General features: G+C 33.4%; 1 protein-coding gene across 1 annotated transcript in view; it reads left to right on the top strand.

The window, feature by feature from the left end:
- The first annotated feature begins 13,372 nt into the window (after positions 1–13,372).
- The window catches only part of LOC113497337, a 48,866-nt gene continuing 37,556 nt past the window's right edge, over positions 13,373–24,682 (top strand). Inside the window, exons 1-3 of the mRNA XM_026876858.1 lie at positions 13,373–14,068; positions 14,489–14,647; positions 14,818–14,970. Of these exons, the coding sequence (XP_026732659.1) occupies positions 14,950–14,970 (21 nt within the window). The 5' untranslated portion in view covers positions 13,373–14,068; positions 14,489–14,647; positions 14,818–14,949. The remainder of the gene's footprint in view (positions 14,069–14,488; positions 14,648–14,817; positions 14,971–24,682) is intronic.

Below are 24,682 nucleotides of genomic sequence, written 5' to 3'. Positions count from 1 at the left end.
ATGTTAGAGAACACATGGGTATTGGGTGTATTTTATATTATAACGTAAAAGGATATCTTTACTCGAATATCTACAAACAGAAATCTGCGAGAAACGAGTTGTTGTTTTTGACCAATGGTCGTCTTTGATCTACATGAGAAGGAGTTTTGTCTACTAGACAGAGTTGTTATTTCTGTAAATAGTAACAATATCTTCAGAAAAGAGATGGAATAGGTTCAAAAATGGATCGTGCTGCCCCAAAAAGTGACCTGCATAAAGACGATGATTAAATATTGTGACTGATAAGTTTACATGTTCCCCTTTGGCTGGGGTGGATAGGCCATCATGAATGAACACTATCGGTCATTTTTTTCCGTTCAAATATGAAGTTCGTTAAACAGAGTGCTACGAGGTTAACCCAAACAATACCGCGTTCACAGTCACAATACACGACTTAAGCCGTTTGTAATTGTGTACAATCATATTTTCCGATGGTTCTGTCCTATTTAGTTCGGCCTCAACACCGTCTCGACACAGAACGCATGTTAATTACCTAATACTCCGCTAGAGGCCGCGGCAGTTTTAATGTGTTTATTATCAACTAAAATTACATGTATTTAAAATAATTGTTGACTTTATTTTCAATATTGCGTGCACGAACTTCAACTTGGGTTTAGCCCTTTGCAAATATACAAAAAAATTAACTTACTGCACTACGGTGTCGTTAATTCTACAGTATTGTATTGTATCAATGAAGACGTAAAGTTGGGACATTGTATAGAACCGACTTGGAGGATTATTTTACCAACGGGCCATTTTATTTGTGAGCGTCCTAGGATAATATATCTAGGACTCCTAACTTAAATAAACAATAAAACGGAGTAGCTTTCGTATAGCCCCGTATAGGCTCCTTTTAATATCTACCTGAACGCAAGCATTGGTTCCTTGACTGGGCTTTTTTACCTGCCTATTTAATTTTGTTTCGATGATCATCAGTGACATTTTACATCATTAGAAAACGCTCGAATGTATGGAGATTCAAAGGTCTTAGAAATTAAACTCAAAGGCACATGACTGCACGGATAGCCGAATTGTTGAGGACACCATGCCAAACCCACTGTGCGCGTCGTGTCACGGGTTCGAACCCCGTGTAGGACAAAGGTTAGTGTGATCCACGAAAGTTTGTTCTGAGTTTGGGAGTCTTTGTTCATGTGATTCGTATGTTTGTGAAACCCCCCTCCGCGACACAATACGCGCATAGCATGCTAGAAAGAATAGAATATACCATAGGATGCCAAGCATGAGATAATCATGTTATTAAATTTGTCGGTGGAAGATATTATATTAAAAGGAGTTTAAATTATTTCCCGGTAACGCAATTTCCGGCTACCGACTTTAAGCTCAAATAAAATACCAACGTCACTCAAAAAGGTTCCTGTGTCTGAGTAATTAAGTTATCAAATCATAATATGATTTATTAAAAATTTTGCAAGGTATAACGAACAGGTATATTCAACTTATTCCGTGTCACATTACAGTTCCGGTTTAAATCAGTTTGTTTGTAGATTATAATTTCATCAAGTTCCTGGTGTGTGATAACAATTTTATTAAAGCTATATAGTAAATGAATAATATTTATCGAATAATATTTTACTAAAAATTGCCTATGGAATTAACATGTAATATGCCTACTTTTGCATCTGTATCGCATCTTTTTTTCAAAATGATACAAAACTTGAAGGAGAGCCTTCGAATAGGACCTATATCTTCAACTCCAGGTAATTAACATGTTAAAACTAAAATTTAAATCTAGGAGATGATCCGGGAGATATAAAATCAAAAAGTCTCCATTTCTTTCCTTTATCTGCAAAATTCTATCTAAATTTTTTGTAACTTCCGTAATAGAGGGTCCTATTAATAAGGTCTTGTAGGATTTTTTTTTTTATGTTTACTCTTTATTTAAGCTTTTGAACTATAACTCGTATTAAGTTGTATCAAGGTTTACAAAACGTCAAAAGTATCTTTGTGTCACGACCTGAATCGTGCAAGTGGTCACGTAAGCCCGAGTAAGATCTACCTACTGTCTTTGCAGCTATGTGCCAGACCACAGAAATGTGGACTATACTATACTTATTATGCGTAGGCATATAGTTCCTGATTTGATAATGTTGTAATTACAAAGATGTTGAACTCTTGATGACCTTGTCTCTCTTTGATTACCTATTCATATTTTTTGTAGCCGTTACCCGCGGGCTCGCTCGATACAAATCCTGCTTATAAACTATCTTTGTACCAAGTGTCGTCTAAATCCGTTATGTGGTTTTTGCGTGCAATGGAATAAACATCCAGACATCCATACATACAAACTTTCGCATTTATATTATTGGTAGGATCTAGTGTGACCCTGTTTTTCGGACAGGAAATCATAAAATGACTCCTACTGCTTTGGATTGAGCGGAAGGGAATGGCCTGTATCAGAGTTACTGACTCTATTTGTATCGACTTTTTGGCCGGCTCTAAGGTGTGACACTTTCTCAAGTATCATAGTATATGTGTATTAATTTGAAAAGACTTCCGATAGGTAACATAATATATGAAGTCAGTACTAGATTTGTTTTAACCCAGTTACCATTGCAGGGCGTTTAATTAATTTGTAGCTATAGCCAATTTTGCTTACAAAAATTAAAACCGCACGGAAAAATAAAATCGTCTCACTTTTCCTACCATGTTGGCTTCGCGAGTTATATACCTAATAGCCCTTTTTTGATAATCCTTAGAGACACTTATACAGCTATGGGCAGTGTCGTAAACTGTAGACTCTAACTGAACCTGCACCGCAGTGCAACAACTGACTCAACCTGCATCACTACATAATTCTTAATAGTCCTGACAGTATTCCTTTAATACCTACCATAATATTCCAGCTACAAGAAATGACAGCTCACTTCAATGACGCGGTGACCATTGTACCTACCAACCTTCTTCCACCATCAGTTATTTTTTCCCTGCTTCATTGGCCGCGTAATTGGTTTCGTTCTCAGGTCGTTATTAAGTGTTAATGGGCTTTAGTCTCAATTAGAGACTGACGTTTTTGTAGCGGGCGATAATACATGGGACTATATATGTATTTGGAGTAATTATAAGTAGTTTCTTTTTTATCTTAATTTCGACGATGGCGTAGTTATTATGTTAAGGTTTATAATTACATTGCAGACATTATTTTTGCTGACTCCACTTAAGCTTATTCTAAAGTAAAAATTATTTAAGACCATAAAAGTATTATTTGTTTTACATATGACCATGAACGGTACGATAAAATTAATTTCAACCGTTATTCATACAAATAGCTCTGTCTAAAACCAAACCAATCATGTTTGTCGTGCATTTTATTAATAAAACTATATTGCATAACAGTTACACGATAATCGTAACAAGATTATTAGTTTAAAACATGATCAATATGAAAATCTTAAGGTTTGTACTTTGCATGATTGTCCGCGCCCATTAAGGCTGAATTAAAGCTATCAAGCTAAGTGTTTTCCAAGTAAAACAAGTTTAAAAACCGCATTTTCTCCGATATAATCGGTTGACATTGTTTTTTAATAAGAATTTAACGCGTGTACATTACATTAGGTCGCGTGGAGGTTGTTTCTAGTGAGTGCACTAGTTCCGATAACTATAAAGGAAGTGGCAACAAGGTCTATGCCACCGTCATCCTTCCTTCCGTTAAGATACAGCAAATATGGCTTATTAACTTTATATCTATATTCAATTCTCTATTTACGAGTTCAAAGGTGGCATTCACCTATTTTAGTACAACACAGTTCTATTACCCTCGTGTTAATAATACGTTTTAACTTCAACTGTTGTCTCAGTAATTATTGCATGTTTGCGTGCAATTTGAATAATATTTTAGTATATTTAAATGTTACTTATTTGACCATTTCTGTCTCAATGTTGTGTCGAGGACATATAAACGAATAATTTGTGACTGAATTGAATAGAGGCTAATATATCTTGATTACGTATTGTTTTAATTTAGAGTACGCCTATCTACGTAGGCGCGGTTGTGAATATTTCTTTATTAGTAGCTTGTGTATCAATAATTTGAATTCATTTCGTTTGTTTTTTATTGTTTATTTATTCAAATTAGTTCTATGTTTAGAAACTTGGAATGAGCTTAGAGGTAGAAGAATCCTGGTTGTTTCGGGCCAGAGTCTGCAATAAAAAGATTTTTCTTGGGTTTCTTGGAGCAGATCTATTATTCCAGATAAAGTTAAGTTAAGTTATTAATCTAAACCCGTGCCTACAAGAAAATGACATTACAAAACATCATTTTATAATACTAAACGCAACAATTGACAATAAACAAATGAGTTAAACGGTATTGAAAGGAAAATCACACGAAAAGACATTATTGTGACCACAATCGGCCACATTGTTCGTCGAACTTATTTTAGACAATTGAAACAGCCGTAGTGCCTATGAACTTGGCACAATTCTCCTATTAAGTAATAACAGATTTTTTATTATCGATTTCACGCTTGATCGGCAGATCGGCAAGGTGAAGGTTAAGTCTGATCTTCTGATCTTGTTTGATGTACCATGTCGTTATGTTTGTGAGTAAATGTTTGATTAGAAAAAATACAGTGAAGATTGCATGAGTGAGCAATTAACTACCGAACTATGTTGGCTAGAGCAGCCCAGAATGAGATGCCAAAAAAGGTAGTATTGGCAGGATGGATGCGACGGGTTGACAGATGAGAATTAAAATAAAGAATGCCTGGAAAGTTGTCGAAACGTCGGGAATTAAAATCTAAAATTTCAATGTCTACGATTCGAAAACCTAAGAAACCACTCAAATAAAGAAATTAAAAATAGCATTAACAAAGGTTTATGCCCATTAGTGGCAGAATACATAATAATAATATACAAGGCAGATGATGATAAAGATAAAGATTTTTATTAGTTCCCTCTTTACACATAAAAATCAGTTTATAACCGGTTATTGGATGAAGAGATTGTTGACTTTAAATTGTCTTATAGTGTAGGGCGACCTCCGAAAAGACTTACCAAGGGAACAAGGGATAATGTTAATTTTTTTAGTAGTGGGTAAATGTGAGTATCAGTCTCGTTTGGGTTTTCTTTTATTTCGTCTCTAAAACGTTGCGTTTTACCTCCTTTTCTTTCCCGATAACAGATGTATTTTTTCTAACACCTAGATACATAGTTTGATCGATTTCAAGGTTATTATAGCACTATTTTCTCGCGAGAAAACCTGAAACGCCTAACCTACTTAGATAAGTAGTTTTCTAGAATCAAATCGTTCATGATGGTCACAATTGAAATGGATTTAGGGTGCATCAAATAATCTCGTTAACCTAATAAAATTATTTTCTAAGAATTTATTGAATGCTTAAAATGTTCTATTGTGAATTGTTTAGCGTGATTAAATAACGATCCGTAACGATTCGTGTTGAACGATACCTATTTTTTGTAGAATGTAGATGAACTGACTAATACTTAATACAAAATCATTGCTCAGAATTACAAAATTACTTACTGATACCTAACCTCATTTTTTGTTGCATTCTCATTTAGATCCTATTCAAAGTCTTATACCTAATGCTTGTAAATTCATGGCGAATAATGGATGGATGTTTGATTGATTTGGATATGGCTGGTTCACACATTCGTAATGATTTGGAAACTCTGATATATTGAGTCAAGTTAACTTAAGGAGCGTAAGCGTTCCCAGAGCGCTGGTGAGGGCAACAACTGAATTGCACCAACTGAAAAAACTTTGGCGGGACCGAGTTATACTGGCAAGACCGGCCAGCCGACTCTATAAAAGTTTCTATAGGATGTAACCATGTAAACCTATGTTCTACAAAAACTAAAAATAAAAGTACATATTTGAATTTTCCTTCCCCCTTGGCATCAATAAAATGATATGAAATGAAATCATTTATTCCGCAAGTAGAATATATCATCACTTGCATAAGTTTTTTTTTCGAGATCTTTGGAGTCTCAATTCAAAGTTCTTAGATGTCGAGAAAAAAGGAACGACGTACAATCGCAGACCATGGAATATGACCATAAAGACTCATCTCTATCACTTTTAGCTTATTCTTCTTGGATGTCGATCGGTTGCATTAGAACATTGCGGTTTGTGGATATGATATGGCTGTAGTAACAAAAATGCAATAATTGGGTTATCAGAAATTAATAACAGATTTACGTCATTGGTGTCCAAAAAACCTTTTTTATTATTGTCAAGTCACTCGCAAAGGTTTATTTATTGAAGCATGGATATAGTAATTAGGTCGATGTCAGTATCTTTATTCAAGTTCATTGCTACGTGAGACGTGACGTAATTGTAAAAAATATTTACTTTTTACATTATATAACCGTTTTGCAAATTGAAGGCTGGAACGTCCAGTCACTTGGTATTATCTAGTTTAAAAAAGTCATAAGTCTCACGTGTGAAATTGAATTTGCATTTAAAAGTAGATATACACGTATAAGATTAGGCACTGGATTTCTAGCTTAATGATCTTGACTATTGGAGTACAGCTTTTGATCCTACGGTCTAATCTAAATTAGTACTCCTTAAAACACATCATACATATCTTATAGGAAGTTTTACTATTGGTGGAAGAACAAAAATATAATTGCAGTATATTCGATTTGTAGTAGATCTCCGGCAATCACTTGCAAAGATATTTTATTAAAAGAATTTAAAAACCGCATTTAGTATTTCATTAATTTCAATTAAAAGACATTGTTAAAAAGTAAATAGGTATGAAAAATGTAGGGCCCATAATATTACCTTGTGGCATTCCTAAGGTCACTTATAATATGCCATTGTCATGAGAATTTACACTGACTAACTGTATATGACCCGTGAGATAATTGGATAAATAGACGAGAGAGCATTCATTTATTTTAGGTTATAGTAAGTATGTTAACTTTAAAGTAACTGAAGGGTTCACAAGGGTATCAAAAGCTTACGTCAAATCAAAAGTACCTTAACACCTTTACCCTTGTAAATTGATTATCAGATTATAAGCCAGACACCTAAAACCAAGTTGATTTAGTATGATAACATTAAAACTGACTCAGGTAACGAGTATTCATCTGTACCGGATGTGATGAATTTAAATATTGTTATACAGATGTAATTTATAAAAAATGCGTTTGTCATCGATAACATTTTTGGCACATCTTCTTGTACGTTTTTGATGATTAACCTAAATAGTATTCCTTTATTACAAAACCTAGATTCTTTGATTTCTTTCTTCAGATTTTGGTGTTTTTTGGGTAGCTACTCAAAGTGAAATACGGAAATCTGTGATAATGTTTGTCCTCTATTCGTGCAGATGCATCTACATTTGTGACAAATATTCAAATCTCTTACTATCATTAATCAAATTAAAGTAGTAAATGTAGTCAGTATCTTTTAAGAACGCTGTCTTGGACTCGTCTTGCGCAATATTGATTTCATTAATCGACTGAACATTTGGAAACAACTTCCTTGTTAATCATGCAGTCGTAAAGGCGACTATCGAGTAAGGTCTCGCAACCTGATAAATCTAAACTGTTCCGTCTAATCGTATACAATTATTTATTTGTTCTAAGCCTCGATATTGCGACAATATTCCCTACAATTATTAATTCGAGGGCGTCTAGTAGACCGTTGAGATGTAGACGTTCATAGGTTTGCACATGTGTGTACGAAGCAAAGACTGAATATTAAGCGGGGACGCTGTCAACACCTTGCACATGATACAGCTATCCAATTTATTCACAACAGCTTACTTTTAAAAGACCTTGTTTCACTTTAAACTCCACAATTAAGTAACATGGAAATCGCTATCGTGTTTCTAATTATATTAAAGTATGTTGGGCCGATTGTTCAGACCCATCATCGGTTATTTTAACCATGACCGAATCTCGGTTCGACGACATTATCTAGCAACGTTTTACAGATTTTTCCGTTAAGTGATGAAATGTTTCAAAGGTTGTTTTTCAGCGTTTCGTTATGATGAAGTTCTAAATTATTTTCGACAGTATCCGGATGTTTGTTGAGAAATAATTTATTCATTTTCTTTTTATTGTGTTTGCGCTCATGCTGATCGTTAGTTTTTAAGATATTCTTGACTTAGTAGATTCTTGAAGTTTTAGTGTGAGGCTATTTCAATATAATTAGTTCATAATCGGATAACTTCTTGGCGTTAATTCAGGTATTCACAAAATTTTAGATTTATTTTCTTTGATCTAGATTTATGCAACGCAAGTGTGTTGCACGATTGACCGCTACGTTAAATTCTTGTGGTTGTGTTGTTTCATGACGTTCTTGATTAAAGGTGATACAATAATTAAGGCTAATAAAGTTTTGAATAAATCGAGTTACGATAAGAATGCGGTCGATTAATGCGGAAAATGAACTACTCAAAAAACTGGGTCCTAGAACAAGCTACTTAATATATATCAATTCTGCAATTATTGTCTCGTTGAATAAAATAAAAAAAATTACTCCCAAGTTTTTTTGTTACGCTGTCACGTGGAAGCTAATAAACCGATCTTGACGAAATATTGTACACTTATTCTTGAAGGTATTAGAAGTAACATAGGGAAGGTACTTTAAAGCAGTAATCTACTTATCAGCAATTACTGACATCTACGCAGCGGAACCAAAGGCGACTGCCAGTGACTTATACTTTTTTTTGCATTTTCGTGTAAGCAGAGTAATCAATGTACTGCCTTACTTTTTAAACTATCTGTTGCCTGCGACTTCGTCCGCGTGGTTAGAAGATAATATAAGTTATGATTTATACCTGCAATGTTTTTTCCACATATTCCATTATATCTTCGTTCATATTAGTGGCAGCGTGACGATATATAGCCTAAAACCTTCCTCGATGAATGGTCTATTCAATAATATAATTACACAATAAACAAAATAATATAATTTTTTATACCGAGCCAGTAGTTCCTGAGATTAGCGCGTTCAAACAAACAAACTCTTCAGCTTTATATATTAGTATATATATAGATATGAACTACAATCATATGCTGAAGTCATAATCATGAAGTGTCTATCTCGAGTGGTACTTACGCATTTCCTTTAGCATTCAGGGTTAGAACTAATATAAGGTAGCAATTTCAGATAATAAATACTATTTGGTAACTTAAACAACCTTGTGACATGTTACGTCCTAGTTTGAGGAATGTTCAATAGTAAGGTCATTTTATCACTTTTTTGTCATTCATAAGTAGATGGTATTCCATGATACATAACGTGAATGAATCGATGTGTAACACCAACAGTTTCGAGTAAAAGATTTTCGGGTGAGTAAATATAAAAATGTTTTTTAATTAGAAAACCCAATTTGCTTATCTCAAATTACATAATCGGTAAGAAAACAATCGATTGTTAGCCATGACAGACTTGAAACAAAAACACGTGAAGAAGGATTTTTAAAAGTCCCACTCACTGACATTGCCCTGTTAAAGCCCACGGGCATTCACCTTCCCCGTCGCAGGCGGAAGTAAAGCCTTCTTATAGTTCTTATTGTGACGTTTCAACAAGGGCAAGTCCACTACTGGCATTACCTGTATCAGTAGCACACACATCCGAAGTATTACAAATGTCTGCACTCATGTGTGTTATATGTGCGTGCCCTTACATTGTATTGCCATTTACATCAATATGGTCTTGAATTATGTATATACTTATATTTTCCTTGACTTTGTAATAATTTAGGATCTTCTGCATAGATTTTATTTTTGCTTCCTTGTCTATCCAGAATAGGGTTGTATTATTTCTTCATTTATTAAGTCTTTATGATTATAATATAATAGTAGATTTTGGTCAAATAAAAGAGCTGGCTCTAAAATTGACCTTAATATAATTTAGTCTTTGAAAAAGCATAATCAGTTGTGAAATGCATAATTAGTAAACAAAATAAAAACGTTTTATTTAGTTAGCAATATTTTAAGTGCATTTTATCATACCCCATTTACGACTTGAATTTTGTTGTTTCTTTTATTTATTCACTTTCTCCAAGTGGCAAAATGGAGCATACATTTGATAAAAGTCTAGTTAAAAGGTGAACCTTGAATAGCTTTGATAGTGAGCGTGAAATTATTTCCTAATTTGTAATTTAATTAAGATATGGTGTTAATAATACAATTATGCTATTAAGATATATTGTTTAGATCTAAGATCAAAGTTGTTATGTAGCTTAATTGTTGTTTCTAATACACATATTCTTTGAATTGAGCAATTTTTCAAGCATTTTAAAAAAGGAGGTTTTTTAAATGTCGGTTTTTTTATGTTTGTTATTCTTTTTCAACTACAACGGCTGTCATGTGGTCACATAAGTTTGGTTCTGTAGTTTTTATTTGAAGCGGGTTGAACGTTTTTGTTCTTCAAAAAATATTATTAATAGATAATAAATGCAAGTGCACGAACATACTCAAGTAGTATTTAACACATTAAGTCTAGGATTAGTTTTCGCGTAGGTTTTACATGTCTCAATAAGTATTACTGACATTTGTTTAATTAGGTTTAGCTTTGACACTAAAAGTGGGATTTAGTGTAAGTAAACCTACTTACACTAAATCCTACTTAAAAAAGCATTAGTAGAATTAAGTCCCAGATTAGTTCGTGTTGCCAAGTTATTTTTTCGGTTAACAGAACTACATCTAATGTGAACTTTTTAAATGTTCGACGAAAATGGTTCATGAGAAACAGTGACAGATGGACAGACAGTAGATAGCGGAATCTCCCTGTGCAGTACGGTACCCTAAACAAGAGACATGTAGTTTATCAAAGCGTGAAGAAGCAACACTTAGAAATAAAAACATTTCAATATAAGGGACCGGAATTTATGTGCGAGTTACTTATAGATTTCATCATCATGTCTTTCTTCTAAAATCTTAATTTATTAACTAAGGTATCAATTCAACCTAAAGGCCTGTCAAATTATTGCCTCATCTATAAAAGACAAGCGAAATTTTCCAATTGGTAATGACACAGTTTATAATGATCAATATAAACGTTTTGGACATTTCAATAAGTCCTATAATGTCTCAATTAAATTGTCTGTACTATAAAAAGATAATAATATTACATCAGTACTGCGAGCCTACCGTCACCATTTTAAGTAAGACGACATGCGACCGAGATAGCACTCTACACGATGTAGAGCGCCATCCCTTTTCCGCAATCGTATTGCTTTGAGAGTTTAAGAGCCCTCTGTTTAATATTTCAGTGAGACTTTCGTTTCCGAAGCTAGATTTATTATTAGCCTTAGCCTGATTTAAAGTGTTAAGTAAGTTTATATATTAGTTCACTGGTCACAGAGAGTTTGCTCATCCAGATTCCTCAAGTGACGTTTGCTACGCCTAACTATGTAGGGACAGAATAGTGGTACTGGTTAAATGCTGCATACTGAATATATGTATAAATAACTAGGTGTGTCCCACAGACTCACACTTTCCGCTACGATTGGTCAGCTGATGTTATGCAGAATCTCAATGGACGGGAAATGATTTTTGAAAGCAATCAAAGCTTGGTCTAACTAGATAGAGAATAGCACTGAAACAGAAATAGAAAGAAACAGACTATTTTCCTCTAATCAGTGACGCGCGACTTCATCTGCGTATTTAACTATTAAATCGGATTAAAGTTCACAAGTTCACGCAACTTTTCCCTGGTTTTATATAATTCATTTAATTACTGCTTTGCTCAATAAATGCGCCAACCAACACTCAAGTTTTTTTCAAATTGTACTAGTATATTCAGATTAGCATTCTCAAACAAAGTAACTCTTCATCGATATAATATTACTTTAGATTTTAAGTAGCTCTTTCACTCAGTAGTCTTACAGAACTCCAAACAATAATATCATCTACCACCTTTCTGCAAATAAAACCTGATTAAAATTGAACTCACGGTACAATTTTGAAAAGTGGAGAACAATAGGGATTAAATAAAAAGCGGAACATTGCTATTATTTTTTAAAGAATAAGGTTTTTAAATTAATAGTAATAATATTTAAAAATTTCGTATGAACTTGCTTTTTATTGTTTTAATTGGATACATTTAACAATAAAAGAAATGCTTTTTGTGCACTTGTGTTCTACAGTAGGTAGATTATTTTTTACACGTTTTTTTGTTTGTTTAACTAAATAATTAATAGACGTATACGCTTTGAGAATTTAGCTATTATTTCAATACTGTCACTTTTAAAATAAATAGCTAATCTGTTCTTGTATACTATTATTGTTCCCCGACAGGACTCGTTATATGTTTTGATAGTAGTTTTGATAGTTTTCGTTATATGTTAGTTAAATTCAAAATAATGGGTACGTTACTACTTACGAAAGGGTTAAAAAAGCGGAGTTTTTAAAGGCGGGGATCATGGATGAAAAATTTATGAAGGACGTGTGGCACTCTATGAAGGCGTGTAATGGGAGCGAGAGCTCATGATTGACCTCCCAAATGGTGCCCGACGGTCAAGGGCTAGAAGTAGGTCGTCCTTCAGCCACCATAAATTACCTTTTTCTTAAGACGCGAGGAAGTCTGCTGATCCAATCCGAAGGTCACAGTGGGCGCGCGCGGAATGCGTGCTTCTCAATTAGCAAAAGGAGAAAGAAACGGATCCACCCACTGCGACAGTTTGCATAGCGCTCCTGAGGTCTCAGGCACAAGGGATGAATTAAGCACTCCGTTGGTTTTAGCCAGTAAAAGACCGCTTCGCCCGCCACAGCGAGGTGAAAGTCTATGAGGATCTTTCCGGGTAAAAAAAAAACGAAGATCGCAAATACAGAGCGGACTAGTGGATCTATTTACTTCCATTTTGATTTTATTACAATAATTTTCGAGATCATACATAGCATTTCAAAAAGAGCCTGTACTATACCAATTTTAAGCTTAATTAACGTGTTCATTTGTTTAAAAATGCTTCTGAAATTACGAATATTGCGAGCTCGCGACCTAAATATTTTCCGCCCCTATATTAAACAAAATTCTCACAATACCTTTTTAGACATTTCTCACATTTTGAAGTCAAAAATGTAAAGCATGTTGCCTTAATTGTTATGATAAAAGGTAGGTAGTGTTAGTAAACGTATCGATTATAAATAAACAGGTACTCGTTAATCTAAACTTTGTACATACATATGTTTTATATATTTTACCTATAGGCTAAGAATTATTATGAAAATAAACGCTGTGGTCACGTCATATTTATTTCATGATTGGCCGAATCTGGTTTTTTTATATTTGGAAAGGGATTTGCAGCTTAGCCTCGAGGGAGCACTTTACTGCTTGACCGGACTTACGGTCGGGATCAAAACAAGTTGGGTCCGAAAATATAATGTAGTATTTCATGCGTATACAGTTTAATGTATATTTCTTTTTTATCTTACCTTAAACCGCTTTATACAAGTGCAGCTGCTTATTTCAGCCTTCTTCTCCTTCCTGTTTTTCTCTGGCTGAAGTATCAATATTTGTTTAACCTTCCTTTTGCTTTCACACAGTCCAAAAAAGGCTTACGTATTCTGTGTCCAAGATGCATCTTCCCCAGCAAAAGAAAGGAAGAGGCATCCAGAATAGAAAATATTAAGAGGCTACTCTGATCGATGAACAGCGACCTCTTATAAGATGCTCCATATTATCTGGAAGGTTTATTAATTGATTAAATATTTTATTTTTATAACTACACCTCGAATTTTAAAGGCAAATGGCACACAGCCCGGATAGTCTTTAGTCCTTAGTCCCTCAGACAGAGTCACAATAAAAAACTAGGATCCAAAAGCAGTGACTCAAAAAGTTTCACATAAACAGAAAAAAGAGAATTACAGTTAACTCTAACTCTTAGTTTCTAGATTAAGGAGCGGCAGCTTAACTTAAGGACTCCGGTTGGGTCCGAAACTAGTCGCCAGTCGGACTTACCTGATGAATACGCATAAAGAAATGTTATGAAATATATAATTAGGAGTCCGCCTCTTTTTCTATATCAAGGATGTCATGAAAAGTCATTAACATCTAAATAGTTATTACGAAGAAACAAAAGTAAGTGGAAATAATGTGCAAACAGTTTTTTATTATTTTATCATAATGAACTAAAAAACATTTGTCATCATTACCGTACAATATTTATTTGTTGTACATAACTATGTGTCAAACTATGACGTCTGTCCTAGACGTCATAGTCATCTTTTAGCTGAAAATTAATTTAAAATTATTACCAAACGCCCAAGACGTCGAATTCCTTGGAAGGTCAAAGTTAGTCACTGCATCATCAAAGACGTTATTCAGAAAACCAACGTAAAATTGAATTGATTATAGCCTATCTTTGAAGAACTGATTAAATTTTTATTTATAAAATTTTCATGCAATTTTCGTCTAGGTTTCGGAACATCAGAATATGGGGTTTCTTAGATAAGTAGTATATTATAAAATCAAAATTTCCTATTTTAATTGGTTGTCCAGATGCACACAGCGGTTTCCATGGCAGCGGGAGCACGTGGTGCGCGGACGCACTTCCCGCGTGTCGGAGGTCGCGCAGCGTTCTATATAATGTGAACAAGTTGCCCAAGCGCACACTACCACACTCACGCGCACGCCGCCAACATCCACCCACTGAACATTGTACGTAAAAAGAAGGATATTAAAAAATATTTTTTTTTATCATAATAATTAAAATCGATCCGAATATTACCGGCCAAGGTCTTTACTTTTTCTAAACCGCGATCTAATTAAGTTACCGGTTATTTGTGTCGCGGTATCGCAGCTGACCCACCACCGTCGTTTGCTTGCAGCGGGAGCGGTCAGCCCTGCAGCCACGAGCCCCAGTCAGTCTGCGCTTACGCATCCGCCATTCGGACACAGTGCGCGTGCACTACAGTGATACTGTGACAGTGTCAGTAACTTCCCGTTAATAAAATAACAACATGAACCACTACGTGAAAATCGTGAGTATATGTTTTACTTATTTCGTTACTTGAATTATTGTGTTAAATTTTACTTTTATCGATTACTTTAATTTAAAATTTGCGGGTTGACAAAAATTTAAATTTGGAACTCGTAACTGTTGCCAACTTTATTATAAAAGAAAAAACAAACAAAGAGGTGCATTCAAATGTTAAATTCGTTATTTAAAAATTCGTGATAGCAATTAAGTAATAATCGGATATACTCGAAATTACCTATTTCCTTCGTGTTTTTGTAATGTCAATGTATCACGACACTCTCCGTCAAATGTAGTGTCAATGATCCAGTTTCCATGCAATTATGTCAAGTTCTTTAACATACGGCAATAAAAATCATAATTTTGACGATCTTGAATAGCAATGATGAAATAGTCGTAGTTCACGTACGAATTACGCTTTGAATGCAACATAAACATAGTGAAAAATTTATGTGAACACCTTTTATAGTGACTTTAAAAAATATGAAGCAATTAGCATGAGTTATGATTTTTATGAGCATTAAAAAGGTTTTATCTTGGCGATCTCACTGCGAGATCTTATAAAGATAATGTACGGACGCAACAACGCCATAAAACTGACATTGCTTTCAGAATAAATAGTATTTTATAATATACATAGCAATTAATTACAACAAAAAGAACTTGAAATTTATCACTTTATAGATTTAAGAAAAAATACTTAGATTAAATAGAAACATGAAAGAAAAAGCAGACGACTTAAAGGAAAATTTGGTAAAAGTGTGTAAATATGTCACTTACATAAAAACATCTTAAAATTTGAATAATTCTCATATTATCTCATGGAGTAGGCAGTATTACGACTTAGTAATTAAATAATACACATATCTATTTCATACATAATGTATGTTACTTTGTATAACTACCGGAGTTTTTTAACTTATGTAAGATGCAAGACAAGGATAATTCGAAGGTTGTAAATAAAAGAATCGGAACTCATATTACTTAACAATCTTGATCGAGAAACGATTTTAATGTGATTATTAATATTGGCTGGAAAGTTATGAACTTTCCTAAAATGCTCCATTATCGAAAAAAAAAACAAAGTTCCATATATAAAACAGAAACAGCAAGGGAGGTGCTTGCATTTGACAGCTGTCACTTTTTGAAATTAGAATGAAGTTATAAGACCAATAAAGTGGACTCTGGAATGTGGCATTCACAATAATTATTCTACTCTGAAAAAAATATATTCCTATAATTTATTTTAGAGAATTTAGTAAAATATTTTTAATCATTGCAATGTTTCTCACAACTCGTTCGAATAAAACAGTTTTGAATAGTAAAAGTATTTAAACAGTTGACAAATCTAATTATAACACTGCAACGACCAATTTCTTGTCTTTTGTGACTCAACGAAATGTCTGACATGAATCAAACGATATCTTGACACGGATTTCCGTGATAAAATTAGATTCCAATTTGTTTTATGAACATATTTACATATTGTACAAGGTTCTGTCAAATAACTCTATGTTTAATATTGAAATGGGAAGTAGAGCTATGTAAATAACGATTATATTGTTATCGTGATTGTATATAAAATGTACTATTAGCTTGAAAGGAAGAAGTCTTTGTTCACAGTAAGACAATGCATGTACAAAAAGTTTGGATCTAAAATTATACAGTGTAGCGAAGTTCTTTATAATCTTGTAATAGCATTCGTATTTTTTTTTTGCAATTAAGCTAATCTGGCATTTTAGCCGTCCTTTGTTTTGAGTGTTACGTTCTGTATTTTGATTTTTTTTTGTATCCGACATTATTTGTCAAAAAAAATTATCAAACACCAAGTGTGAAGATAATTAAAAACTGTAATGAAACAAGTGAACTCTCTTTTAGTTAATTTTTAAAGTAGCCGTTGACGTTTATATTAATAGGTTTTAACTGCATATTATTTATAACTTCTTGTACTTCTATTATCATTTACAAGCTTGATAATTAGTCGCTCCTAAAAAAAATTCAATATATTCTTTTTTCTCGACTTAGCCGATATAAAAAAAATAGGTTGCCAATATTTGTGTTATAAACCATTATTCAGGCATAGTAATCTATTCAGCCATTTATCAATCGACAGATTAATTGGCTTAAATGTCGCATACAAAATATGTCACCCACGTAGCGAAATTGAAAAATAATTATAGTACTAGATGATTAGAATCTTGAAAATATTTTAGACGGCATCTTTTATTCTGCTCGTATACCAAATAAACCATAATTTATACAGCATTTTAATACACCTATGTAAAAATAATCGATAAGAAAAAAATGAATATCAGCTTAGTAATTCCTGAGATTACCCCTTATTACGACACAAACTGTGTCACATATTTTTAAATAAACTAAAAGGGTTAATTATTTTGTTACTAAAACGAGTCAAGATATTTAAATTGCTCTTAGCCAATTAAGGTAACTCTATTGTGAAAATTGACATAATCGATTTTAAAATCAGTTCAATCAGGCCGTTGAAAAATAAAAAAAGTTTAAAAGTAATTACGATACAATTTAAATAAAAGCCTTTAACTAGTAATTAAAAGGAATAAAAAGCTTTCGTTACATAATTCTTAATTCATTTCAAATCGTTCTGAAATTCTAGTCCTTTCGATTTTCAAAGTTCGTTAACTTTTTAAGAATCATTAGTCCTTTTCTTGTCACAGTAATTATTATTATTTATTCCGATTGATTTAAAACATTTTTAAAATGTCTATTTTTTAAACCTTTGCCATGCACTTGCTGTTTAGAGGCTTTTTTGATAATTATGAGAGTGCAAAAGTTTTTTCATACATCTATTCGTATATCACTGTCACATAAGTGTCACTACTATCCGTCTAAAAATAAATAGATTAAATACATTGACAGTGGTTGGAAATATTTAGGCAATATTTAACAATTTTCCTTTCACACATTAAGTTCAAAAGCAAAACGGCCCATATTAAACTATAATCGAAGTAATAATTTCACAATTCATAATACAGCCGAGACATTTCTATTATACAGTCAACCTATCAACACCAAACAGACATGAACAACGCCTTTATCTCAAGGGAATAAAGTCGACATTGTTGCTATAGATATTTTTGTTCTTAACTGTACGTTAGAGATATAAGTTCGTAACGATCGCGTTCGATAACTGCCTATTAAGTTACAAAGCTTATAAATCTGGAAAATGGCATTTAATAAATACTACTATTATATATAGAATAATTTTAATACTAGTTCTGGGGGCTATCAGCAGCTGGAGCAATGTTGTTGCATGGTATGAGCACTCTATGACGTTGGTAGCGCTGTCTCGTTTCCACACTTAAGGCAGTCTTCTTTTATCAGACTTTTAACTAAAACAGAAATAAGAATTATAACTTGTTGGCATTTGTTTGTAGCTTGTGTTCTTGATGAGTAGAGAACTCTGTTGACAATAAATTTGTGAAAAGAATGGTAGAGTATTACGAAAAATGTAGATTAATTCAGTGCTATTGAAATTGGATAACGAATGAAATAATTCAAAACTTCAATACTCATAAAAAAATACTCGAACGGTACTCGAACCAGCGACTCCTAGCTCTACGCGTCAATCGCTTTACCAACTAAGCTACGGTTTTCCTCGGGATGAAAAGTTCTCACGCTTAGATTATGAGTTGGATAATATACCATGACAATATAATGCTTTGTTAATATTTCTGATTACATTCAACCTCAAAATTAATAATTATTCAATAGGCATGCAAATTTTGCGGATCTTTGACAAATAGCGCCAATGACCTATGAGTTACCTAGTTGTCAAATACCAACTAAGGTATTGGTTATAACTATTTGTTTAGTGGATTTACAATATAATAATTATAATGCTAATTAATAAAGGTTTTACATTTTAGGATGTATGGACAATGTTACAAGTTAATACGTGTGTATAGGACAAGTAATAATTAACAGTTGTATGCAAGATCTGTGCATGACGGACGCATAGGGAACGCATAGCAAAAAACAAGAATGTAGAGACAAATCAATATTTTCAAACCACACTTATGTAAGTGCCTTGTTCTTGGATACTAGGTACTGTCATTCTACTCACAAGTCGTAATTTAAACATTCGAATTGTTTCGTTTTCTTTGCACCATTATTTTCCAGCCAGCTCTAGAACTAGTCTAAAGATAAATACTGTTTGTTTTACACTTAAAACAGTGTTTACCTAATTTACATTCCGTTTGTAATGTAACGTTGATGGAAATAGTAATTCCCAGTGACTGTCGCTCGAACCAAAATTCAATTGAAACCAGCAACCAGTAAATGTGAATAAAGCTTAAAAAATTGCAGTAACAAAAACGGTTCAGACAGTGCACTCGCTTCCTACGTTTAATTCAACCGTCAATCTTATAGTTTTAATTAACGTGTGCAGATGAAATTCGTACCTTTATTTAGTCTGTGTATTAGTTGATTTACTTAATCGCTAGTAACTAGTAACAGCGTAGTATTGTTGCATCACTAGCGGCCAGTGGGCATGCTTCCTAGTTGGGCAATAAAAGAACATCGCAGTCAGACAATCAGACAATTAATTGCCCTGATGCATGAAGTACTCTGGTGAGCTTATATCGGTCAGGTGTGTTCGGTTAAGTACTTGGCATCAATCAAACAAAAGTCTTTAATAAATTACGGCCAAGGGTGTATCTGCCAAGACAATGGTTCTCATGTTAAACCATGTACTTTTTTGTGCAGTTTCGCATAAATGTTTAACATTCATGATCACGAGATGATCAGCTCGCTCGTGACCGAGATATGTAAAAAGCAACCTTCGCGATCATACGGATGGGTGAATGACCCATTTTGTGTGTTTCAAAGGGTGTTGACTTTACATTGCGCTTTTTATACGCGCGCTAATTGTTAACCGTGCTTAATGGCTGGTAATGAATAATGATCATTTGTTATTTAACGAGCGGAATTTTTATTGCATTGTACTATTTGTAAATTGGACAAGTTCAACGATTGCTACAGTACATACGAGTATGTGTTCGTAATTCGAATGTGTCTAAAATAATAGAACTTTAATGATAGGGTTTGTATTAAGAGTGGTGTTGTAAGTCTTGTGTAATTTGAAAGCGCATTCGTAAAATATACGTAGAAAGCGAAATCCGTGATTGCATTACTCTTGTTTCGGCTACTGGTGCTGGATTTCTACGGGAAATTAAACCGTGCTAATTGAAACATGAATACAATTAATTTGCGAATTCAATTTACATAAATGTTTAAACTTTTATTATATTCTAAATATAGATGTCGGTGAGAAAATAACCATTTATAAAGTAATATTTACATAAAATGATCTTATTAAATTTGTAGAGGTAGACATTTTAACATCTATTAAGTGCGAGCCGGACTCGAGACACCGAGGGCTCCGTACAAATACACTAAACAATAAATAACTTTCTATTTTTTCTCAAAATTGATCATTTTAAAAGTCTTAATCTCAGTAATTTCACTCTCTAAGACCTACCTCCAAATTATATTTGAAACAATAGTCTAATAAAGCAATAAAAGAAAATGATCACACAATAATGTTATTATAAACATAAACAACACAAAATCACAACATCAGTAACAATATTTCACACTCATTATAATCAAATCTGTTGATTCATAGGTAGTTATTTTCTCAAAACAATTGAATGGGCTCTGACCGATGTATATGGGAAGTTGGTATAACGACACTTTAATTCTCCGGTGTCAATGTCTCAACCTTCGCTGGTATGAACTACGGTGACTGGACGAATTTTCCACTGTAGATGTTCACTTCCTTCCAATCCATGTGGCCTCAGTCATGAGTCAAGGAGAATTTAAATATGTCGTTTAATGCTTAGACCTTGCCAGTGTGTTTACATAAATGCCGGCCTCGACTGCATTTTCTATGTAATTGACAAGTGATTCTGTTTTGTTTTTATGGTCGTTTAAATGGATGTGTGGGAGACAACTTTCCAAAGAAAAAAGCCTGAAGATTAATATAAAATTTAGTTCCTTTATAAAATGTCTTTGGCTGATGGAAATTTGCCAGTGGCAGGTTTTTTTTTTAATTTTTTGATTAGTCACAAATCACATTAAATTTGTTTTTATTTTATATACACAATCGATGTTCTAAATATGGAGAAGGAGGTGTATTTAGCGTATAACAATTTTTTTTTAATGTCTTTTACTTTTCAAAGTTTTGTAAATAAAAGAGTACCTTTACTTTTAAAGATGGCTGAAATTTTATGACTATTACTTGAAGTCGAAGGTCAATAAACTCGGTGTCTTTAGCCATTAGAGCAAGTCTATTTCGCAATTATCGTTAACTTTAGATCAGAGACGGGTGGCTTGAATGCTTTAACTGTTTAAAAATATAGGGTTGACGACCTATTTGATGTGATGCTAATGTTCTTGACCACTAATTGTCTAACGACATCTCATCAAGAACATTAAATATGCAGAATCAATATTAAAGACGACAGAATAGTTAGACATGTGGCTTAATTGTAACTTCACAAGTTGATCGATCACAGCTACGCTTGACGCTGTCTTTCTGAATATGGGTGACCGATGTTATAAAGATTTCCTCCATGTTCCAGAAGGCACGTTAAATTGTGGGCTGTTTATTGCTAAAAACTCGGACAACCAGTCTAAGGGGTATCGTGTTGCCCGAGTAACTGGGATGAGGAGGTCAGATAGGCAATGCTCTTTCCACTGGTTCCACTTAGCTGCATTTGGTTAAACGTGAAGCCGACCCCAACTAGTTGGGAAAAGGCTAGGAACGATGACTTGTCCAGATTCGATGTTGAAATTGACAGTAAACTGAGTACAATAAGAAATGATATAAAGCTATAACAGCATGTGAATGGGCTTGAACTTTAAACTACCTTTAAATCTTATTATAAAAAAGAAAAAAAAGACTTACAAGTCACCTTCAAACCAATCGTAACATCGACTTGTCATATTCCTCTATTTGCATATAACATAGTTATTACATATTGCGTAATTGTCAATGAATTGAGTCACGGAATGGTTATGTTTTCGCAATATTTTAAGAGCGATGAGATTTTTTTGTAGTTTTCTTTACTGATGTAACAGAGAGAGTGTACGTCGGACACTCATGTCTGTAGAATGCTGACAGTTTAGCTGCGCACGCGCGTAATTTGTGACATTACTGCTTATAATATTTATAGTTATTTATGTTTTACTTGAGCTGGGTATTTTTGTACTTCTCTTTATTCTTAAGAGACTGTTGTACATATTTGTTTCCTTGTTGTATGTCTTACAAAAGATTAGGTTTACTTCGCGGCTTTGCTCCCAGTTCAATAGACTATATATACTAAATGTTATCAAAAGCGTTAGGTGGACTCGAAGCAAACAAACAGAATACAGTATCTATGCTTATATTATCAAACTGAAAAGTTTGTTTGTTTGAACGCGGTTATCTGAAGAACTACCGGTCCGATCTGAAAAAAATATTGAAATATAAGTATTTATCAGATAGAGGATGGCTGTAGGCTATAAATCATCACGCTATGATTAATAGGAGCAGAGTAGTAATAACATTTGTTACAAAAACGGGGAGAAGATACGTGTCCTCTGAAACTATAACGGTACCTAAAAATCCTATCTTACACATATCTGTATAGCCACGCGGAGGAAATCGCGGGCAACAACTAGTTATATAAATGTACCTTGATTGATTATGTCGACTTATATATCCACTTATTTTCCGTCTGTTAACGTTTTACTTGCGGCACTGAACTTTAAAGAGATAAGTCGTTATTTATGCAAGTATTTTTGCTGGTTATTTATACTGCAATTAAGAGGGAACCTTGTCTGTTAATCATATATCTTTATTAATCCAGTATTAAAATCAGCATAGAAGTAACATTAAATATGTCAATAACTCATAAATATAATTTTTAATAGAATGATCCGTTCTTCCATTTTATGGAACTCAGTTTTTGGGTTCTGACCCCAGAAATCCCATGTCTCTTGTCTGTCCGTCTGTCACCAGGCGTGTCATTTCATGCTGGAAAGTTGAAATTTACCAATAAAACATCAAATACTAAAAATAAAGATGGAGGTTTAGCAATAAAGTTATTGAGCGAAAAATGAATTTGTGATTTGTAACTCACTCGATTTGTTTTCTTCAGCCAATTTTTATGGAGCCCTCCCTTTAACGAGTAAGAACCCACTTGACCAGTTCAATTCTATTTTATATTATCATTCTTCCATCTAATAGATATCAGTTTAATACAACCACTACTAATCTAAATATCAAGGTCTCATAAAAAAAACAAAAAAAAAACTAACAAATAATAAACACATATTAATATTAAGATATCGACAAAATATTATAACTGTTCGCTACTCGGAAGACGGAAGCAACAGGACCGGTCTCGAGCACGCGTCGTCGTCATGTGAGTATTTTAATGCGCCCGCGCAAGCCGGCTTTCCGCTATGTGACGTTGACTACCCATTCATGGCAGCACAAGCTTTTTATTACGTGATATAAGCTACTGGTTTTCTTCGAGAAAATTTTAGATATTTTTCATTTAATTTATGGGATGAACTCGTTCGTTCGCTTAGATGTTGGAGTGTTAGTGAAAGTGTGAAATGTTGACTTCTTTCTACATCTAAATCTTACTTAAAACATAACACTACTTATTTGTTTAAGTTCTTTAGTACTTGTTCTTTATTTTCCGGAGTCAAATCAACATATATCGAAAGAAGATATCCATATTTTTTTCCACGTTTTTATACTCTCACTTGTTTGTTTGTCGTTCCGGTTGCATTTTTGCAACACAATTGTGAGGCACTTCCCGATAAGCTAGCAGCCTGAAATTTTCAGGGTAGCTTTAAACCCGACAACAGTGCTATTTACAAATATAAAAACGGCTGGATCAATTGATACGTCACCCGATTTGAAAACGTGGGTTTTAGATTTTGTAAACCTATTAATATTTGAAGTTCAGTCAATGCGTCAATTAAGACATTAACGTAACCATCAATACTTACAACATAGGTTATCAGTTCTTGTATAATTACGTGTTGTAATTAATACAACACGTAGGTTTACCATTATAGCTTGTGTATCCTCCCACATCGCAGTAGTTCACGGTCGCTCTTGTTTTATAAATGTGATCTTAACATACATTTAAATAAATTAATATAAAAATAACATAAGTGTTGATGTTTATACCGCGGACGTCTTAAAATGATTGATGCTTCATATAAATTATGAATAACGAAGAGATTAACAAAAATTATCTTAATTTTATAACATTTTTTTTTTATGTAAACAAATCGTTGTTTTTAAGTAGAGTTATTTTGACTCAAGTAAGCATTTAACAGTCGTAACCTAGTTTTGATTTAAATACAAACAGTTTAGTTTTATGATTACTTAACTTTAATTATGATAGCTGGTTTGACCGGAAAGGTGGAAATAATTACGAAAATGTAGAAATACCTGAATATAATAAATAATTAATGATTCTAATGAGAAATTGTCTATGCTTAATAAGGATTTGGAATTCGGAAAATGGGTTGAGATGAAGCGAGTGCCATTTTTGTCCATTATTTATGTTTTGAAAGTTAAGTTTGCATACAAATGAATGAAATAATCACAAAACTAAACGTCAATAAACTAGCCCTTAGGCCTCATAGAGTATTGTCTCTGTCATTTC

This window comes from Trichoplusia ni, chromosome 9 (genome assembly GCF_003590095.1).
Source record: "Trichoplusia ni isolate ovarian cell line Hi5 chromosome 9, tn1, whole genome shotgun sequence".
Classification (NCBI taxonomy): Eukaryota; Metazoa; Arthropoda; class Insecta; order Lepidoptera; family Noctuidae; genus Trichoplusia; species Trichoplusia ni.
Note: the sequence above shows the minus strand (reverse complement) of the source record. Positions and strands in the feature narration are given on the sequence as shown.